This window comes from Gastrolobium bilobum, unplaced genomic scaffold (genome assembly GCF_033153095.1).
Source record: "Gastrolobium bilobum isolate Gb01-03AN ecotype WA unplaced genomic scaffold, APGP_CSIRO_Gbil_v1 utg3588, whole genome shotgun sequence".
NCBI classification, from domain to species: Eukaryota; Viridiplantae; Streptophyta; class Magnoliopsida; order Fabales; family Fabaceae; genus Gastrolobium; species Gastrolobium bilobum.
Genome location: NW_026899729.1, coordinates 821,690 through 828,666, shown reverse-complemented (window position 1 = coordinate 828,666; position 6,977 = coordinate 821,690). Strand labels below are relative to the sequence as shown.

Sequence of the window (6,977 nt, the reverse complement as noted above, 5' to 3'; positions counted from 1 at the left end):
TAGCTTGCACCTTATCTGGCATGAATGCCACGTCGTGGGTATGCCAAATTCTGTTTAGCTATCACCAACAAAGGACTGGTTCTATCTAAGCCCCTTATTTGGACGAATTGCACGTGGTGGGTCTAAAGGGAGAAAATCTGAGTCGTGTGAGACTTGACAACTATGTTATTTATGTATTATCCCTACGCGCTGCTGATTTCATTCTACTTTATGTCTATGAAAATGAAGTACCAAACTTGTTTCCTCCTTTGGTACATGTCTTCAAATTTGCGTCATGAGGAGGATGCAACTCTTGAAAGCAATCCAACCATGTCAAACAGGCAGATAAAAATTATGTACCTTTTTCTTTTTGACTTCCCCCCCCCCCCCCCCCTCTAATATTACAACGTAAACATCAGTTCCCAATTCAAACCCCAAAGTTCTACAAAGTAATTCTTACAACAGACACAAATAAAATGTGTGTGGTCATTTTATTGTTGCTTATATGAAATCTTGGGGAGAACTGTTGCTTTCACTTGCCTAATGCAGCTTCCAATTCCATGTGTTCAAAATTGAAAAGTGTCTTCTCTCTCAAGTTTTACTAGTTGTTGGACGTTGATAATTGGGACTATTTTTTTGTAAGATCGTGTATGAGAAGGATTTTTTTCAACTACACTGAACTGATGATAAACGCTGGTACGAAAAGATTATTGGTTGCAATGATTTAGCAATCGTAAACAGTAAGCAAACTGAAGTTCTTATTTAGCACTCGTTACTATTTCCCTTGTCCCATCTTTATCATAAAAGTGGTTGAGTGAATACTTCGATTTTTTAATTAATTTTCGTAATTTCGCATTAAAAATAACACATAAGTAAAAATGGATAAAAATTGTTCACTAAATCATGCTGTATTAACGACCACTGGCACTGCCCTGCAATGAATTTTTCTGCACAATCCCAGACACATAGCCGCAACTCCAGTTACCTTTTTATAAGTGAGTTTGTCTTAAATGAATGAGCAACAACTGTATTAGATCTTTGGCAAGTTAACAATAATGAGGTGGATTGGTCAGTCTTTTTCCTGCATTCTATCTACTTCTTTATTAAGCTTTAACTTCAGTTCTCAGTCTAACTTGCAACCTTTTCAGAAATGTCCACAGATATACAGTAAATAATCGAAAAGGAAAAAAAAAAAAAAAAAAAAAGTTTGTTAACCGTAACTGTACTATAAATCAGATGAAGAGAACAATTAGAAGTTAGAAGGTTTCCTCCATGTTTGTGTCTTACCATTTTCACACTCTAAGCATGTTTGAAGCACATAATCTAACATTGATTAATGATGTGTTGAAAAATTTGAAGCCTTCCCGCTAACGGTTGATTTTCACTTGTCATTGTGGGAGCCAGTCGTATGCATGGTACGTTAGCCATGTGCGATTTTGCCATTTGTAGCATTGATATGGACTATACCTTGACTGATTGATCAGATTTGAAATTAATGAAAAGGAAAGGAAGTTGAAATAGTTCATCAAGGAAAGAAAAGAAATGTTGCCAGACATGTTTCACTGATTTTTGACCTCATTTTTTTATATATCATTCAAGTGCTGGGTTGGGATATCCAAAGGAACAATCCCTGGTTGAATTTTTTCAAATCTAAGATAACCTTAACTTTCATTTTAAGGAAGCTTGTTTTCATTGTCCCTCAAGGAGACTCAGCTCCCTGTAAAGAAACAAGTGATGCCCAAATATGGTTCACAACTTCACATGGACAAGATCAGTCCATCTGGTTCCCTGCCATGTGTCAACATAACAGAGGCTGCTTGAGATATAGCTGGCTCCTTACATGATTGAGCCATTTCATTATACATTGGTGCACAATTGAATACTATCTAAGTCCTTGTCTTGGTGGATCAACGTGCTAGTTTACCTGGACAAATGTTATTGGATCATTAGGATATAATTAGGATCCAAGATAACTCATGGACCCTGTAAACTGATTACTGAGCTTCCAAGTCAATCAAGCAAACTGCTTTTAGGTGGGATCAAAACGCTAGTACAGAGTGTTAGTTAATGACGAATTCGGTGGAAAATGGGCATTGTAATTGGAGCTGCCCAAAGAAAATTTCCTTCATTTAGAAAAAGTTTAAGCAAGTAGTTGAGTACTGCATTTGAACTCTAAAATTTCAAAAACAACATGTACCGCAAGTCAAGTTGATATTGATTTCTGGTTCTCCTTAATGTTGCATATTGGTTAAGAAAAAATCTTGCTCTTAAAGATACTCACGGGTTCTACTGATCCGGGTGCATTTAGATGATTAACTGTTCAACACACTAGAAACTTCAATCTGTCACAAGCTCTTTTTAACTTCTTTGCAAGGAAAAGTAAATTTGCCAGCCTGTTATGACCAACCAGTACTTCCAACTTTTTCTGGACACCAACAGCGTGCTCTGAGACTCTTCATGTGATACTCGTGGTTTCATTTAATTAAAATCCAAAATGCATTTTTTTTTCCCTGTAACTTGCACCACTTCAACAACTACCATCCAACATAAGCAAATTAAGCTTGCTGGTTTCACTTTTTACCGAGTCCTGACCAAGGAAGCTTCCGCAGGCAGTCAGCGATATAATAAAGTAATGGTAAATTTACTCAAAATTGACAGCCAGTGCCAAGACCTAATCCCCCTACCCATTTTGATCATTGTCAAGAAACTTTGTTGTTTACTGAAACCTTACATTCCTTAAAGATTGCTGTTAGGCCTGTTTTAATTGCACAGTGCAGAAACTTATATTCTATGCAAGAAGAAATTTTGCTGCGAGTTATGTGAAGAACATGAATCAGCTAATCTGTAAATTTCTAAGTATTGAATTTTTCGAATCAACCTATAAAAGTAAGTATCATTCTGTACAAGATTGTTTTCTGTATCAGTTTCTATGGTGTTCCTTGCAATTCCTGAAAAGTTACGGACGTAGGTGGTGCTGATGCCGTTGCAAGTCCTTCGAGCAACTTGATAACTTCAGTAGTATCATCCAAATAGTATTTAGCCATACTTGGTTTCTGACCAACAGTGCATGCAAAGACTTTTGATATGGTTGGCAGATCCGGATTAGAAACTGAACGAGCAATGCTTTCAAACATATCTTCATCCGAGCGATCATCTCCTATGCACAGCAAAAAATCTAGTGACTTTCCCTCACTTCGCATGGTTGAGATAAGATTTTCCACCACTATACCTTTGCTCACACCCTGCATCTCAGAAAAAATACAATAATTTTAATTCTAATCAATGAAACTTGAAAACTGTCTCCTCAAAACAAAAATGCACTCAAGAAGAGTGAGTCATTGTGTCTCTCGGCCCAGCAAATACAAATAAAAGCCTAAGTTTCCTTCATAACACTGTCAGTTCAAAGATTATACTTTATACCTGAGGTTTAACTTCAACTATATGCTGTCCCCTTTTAACCACTACTGGCTCATTAGCCAGCACACTCTCCAGGTGATCAAGAAGCTCTTTGGCTTGGCTTGATCCAAAAGAAGGATCCGCAAGTTGATGGTGCCACACCATTGCGCTTTCCTTGTGTTCAATGAAAGAACCGTCAGTTGCTTCTGTATAATGCGCCATCACGGGTTCTGCAATCATTTTCCAATCATAGTCGGTTGTCAAACCGCAGGTCTCCCAAGGAGAATCTTTACTCCACCTGCCAGCAGGCAAAGAACAAAACCAAAACAACAACAACAACAACAACAAAAATGGATCAACAAAAACACCAAAAACCCAGCATTTATGAATTTCTGTAACATGTAAATTCAATATACCTAGTGAAGTAACCGTGCTCGGCAGAGAGACCCAACTTCTCACATGGAGAGAACCAATTGCTTAGGCAATCCCTATCTCTGCCGCTCACTATAAAGACTACATTTTGGGGATCACTGCATAAATAATTCAAGACAGAGATAACTTCACTGCTTGGAGTTTTGTTTATTGAGGCCTGCGGCATCATGGTGCCATCATAGTCCAAAAGGATCAACCGATTGTGTGTAGCTCTGTAGGCAGAGGCAATGTTATCCACACAAAGTTTCCTGAAGGTAGGATCCAGAGCAACAATTCTGAAACCCAGGCCAAGGCCTACACCCCAACACCTCTTGAGGTAATGCTCTCTACAAGCTCTCTCTAAATCCTGATCAAAACTCCTAGCCCAATATGCCACGTCATGAGAGCTTATGTACTTATAATGCTTCTCATGACGTAATTGCTTCTCTGCCTCTGCCATTGTGATAGCCGAATTCATGGCCTCCGAGACATCATCAATGTTCCACGGATTCACCCGTATTGCTCCGCTGAGCGAGGGCGAGCACCCAATGAACTCAGACACAACGATAACACTATGCTTAGGCCTCACAGCCCCATCTTCAACGCCAAGTGCCTTGTCCAAAGCAACACTTCCCTGTCTACAAACAGTGTACGTATAAGGCACCAAATTCATCCCATCCCTCACAGCATTGACAAGGCAGCATTCAGATATGGCATAGTATGCAGCTTTCTCCTGGGTCGAAACGGGGCCATTGATGAAAACAATCGGCTGGTACCCAGGTTTGCCATATTTCTCGTTAATCTCCTTGGCAATGGCCTCGCTCTCGTTCTTCACATCCTGAATATCTTTCCCTCTGCTCCTTGCAGGGTTAAGAATCTGAACCAAAACCACTCGACCCCTTAAATCTTCGTGCAGTTGCAGAAGCTGTCCCATGGCCAAGAACTTCAAGCTAATACCTTTGAAAATGTCCATGTCATCCACACCCAAAATCACAACCTTCCCCCGAAACTGCTCCTTCAACTCCTTGACCCTAAAAGCAGTGTGAGGCAACGACAACACCGATTCAAGCTGGCCCATGTGAATTCCAGCGGGGAGAATCTTTATGGTCACGGTTCTACCGTAATAGTCAAGTCCAATGTAACCCCTCTTGGACTCATAATCCAAACCCAACATCCTGCTACAACAAGACAAAAAATGCCGCGCGTAATCGAAAGTGTGGAACCCAATCAAATCGCAATTCAAGAAGGCCCTCAGAATATCATCGCGAACCGGTATCGTCCTATAGATTTCCGACGTCGGGAACGTGTTGTGCAAGAAGAACCCGAGCTTCACGCGGTGGAAACGCTTCCTCAAGAAAGTGGGCAAGATCATGAGGTGATAATCGTGGACCCAAACGTAATCCTCGTCGGGGTTTATAACCTCGGTGACCTTATCGGCGAAGATCTTGTTAGCAAGCACGTAGGCCTGCCACTGCGCACGGTCGAAACGCGCACCCTGGCTGGGCGACATAGGAAGCATGTAGTGAAATAGAGGCCATAGGTAATGCTTGCAGAAACCATGGTAGAATCTGTTGTAAACATCCGCAGGCAAGAACGTGGGGACGCACCGGAACCTTTCTAGAAGCACCTGCGCAACTTCCTCCTGTTCCGACGCGTCGATCTCCGCCTTCAACGAACCAACGTACAGAACCTCCACGTCGGAAGGGAAACCGTCCTTCAGCTGCAGCACGAGGCTGTCACTGTCCCATTCGAAGCTCCATCTCTTCCCCTCCGCGTCGCGACACGCTCGTATCGGCAACTGGTTCGCCACGATGATCCTCCGTTCTTGAGTACCCGACGAAACGACGTCGTCGATCTCCAACTCCGCTACATCTCCGGGCACCGCCATCACCTTCGGGACACGGCTCAGCGCTTGGTAATCATCCACTGATACCAAATTCAATAAACCCAAGCAAGATCTCGAGAGCATTACCCAATAACCACGATAAAATCGAATCTTATCTTCTTTTCTTCTTCTTTTTTTCCTTCTCTTTTACTAGCTGGTGGAGGTGGTTGGTTGGTTGAAGAAGGGAAAAAAAGGTTAAAGATGGAGTCTTTTTTTGTATGTGTGTGTGATTTAGGGTGATGGTATTATAGGTGGGTGTTGCAGAGGAATATAAATCTTTGAGTAATGGAAATCCTAGAAACTAATACTAATACACCTTCCATTATAGAAGAAGTAGAGCGTGTGTGTGGCGTGTCTCTCTGCAAACAAAACTACGACGCTGCTGTGTGGTGTGTTGCGGATAAGAACGAACCTGTTTTTTATATGGGGGCAACGTAAAAGACTTTATTGGACGGTTCAGATTTGATCCTATCTCATCAGGGTGTGCGCTAAGTGCTAACTGTAACCGACTACTCTTTTTCTATCCTTCAGTTTTTCACTTGTGAAGAAAAAAAATTGTGGGTTTGAGAGGGTTACCGGGTATAGCCCGTGTTATGTCAAACGGATAAGGATGGGTATGTATTAAGGAAGGAAAAAGGAAATATGAATTGAATGCCAATTCACAGGATCACGTGGTCTATACGGAAAATACAAGAGAAATAAAAAAAAAAATTTCTTAATAGATATATTTACTTTTTAAGAGATGTTTAAATAATTATATAATTTTATTTTTTTAATGAATTGCTCTAAATATTTGTTAATCATTTTAGATAGATAGATATATATATGGTTAAATACTATAAAGGTGGATGGTCCAGGGACAGGTGTGGAAAATGGAAACGTTTAACAAGAACCCTTGTTCACACGGAGGCGCAAGTTTCCTGGTGTATCTGGTACTCCGTTATCTGCAGAAGAAGGTTGGGAGATTTGGTTGGGGACTTGTTATTTTTTGTTGGAAGAGTTGTGATATGATATGATATGATCTGATCTGCCAAAGAGTAAATGGGTTCCAACAAGTGGCCACGTGATCCTCTGCTGAAGAACGTGGCGTGTGGGTGTCATCTTACTCTCTCTCACAATTTGACTGCTGACTTGGCATCCATTCCTTTTATATTTTCACCAATCCCTTTAATCCACATTACCCCTCATTACAACACAACACTCTTATTATACCACGCTCTTCTCTGCTTACACGTTGTTGCTCTGACATTAAAATGAATTCTAGTAATAATAGTCGGGTGCACTATTTTTTCCTTAACAAAAAATA

General features: G+C 40.7%; 1 protein-coding gene across 2 annotated transcripts; it reads right to left on the bottom strand.

The window, feature by feature from the left end:
* Positions 1 to 2,733: 2,733 nt before the first annotated feature.
* LOC133292972 (probable alpha,alpha-trehalose-phosphate synthase [UDP-forming] 11) lies at positions 2,734 to 6,044 on the bottom strand. 2 transcript variants are annotated; one of them, XM_061491471.1, is made up of 4 exons: positions 5,036 to 6,044; positions 3,792 to 4,933; positions 3,400 to 3,673; positions 2,734 to 3,221 (listed from the first exon to the last, which is right to left on the bottom strand). In XM_061491471.1, exons 1-4 carry the CDS (start codon positions 5,753 to 5,755, stop codon positions 2,907 to 2,909), a joined length of 2,451 nt encoding a protein of 816 aa, XP_061347455.1. In that variant the 5' UTR covers positions 5,756 to 6,044; the 3' UTR covers positions 2,734 to 2,906. The 2 variants fall into 2 exon arrangements, with proteins under 2 accessions (XP_061347455.1, XP_061347454.1); XM_061491470.1 differs by having other exon boundaries at positions 3,792 to 6,044.
* Positions 6,045 to 6,977: the final 933 nt, after the last annotated feature.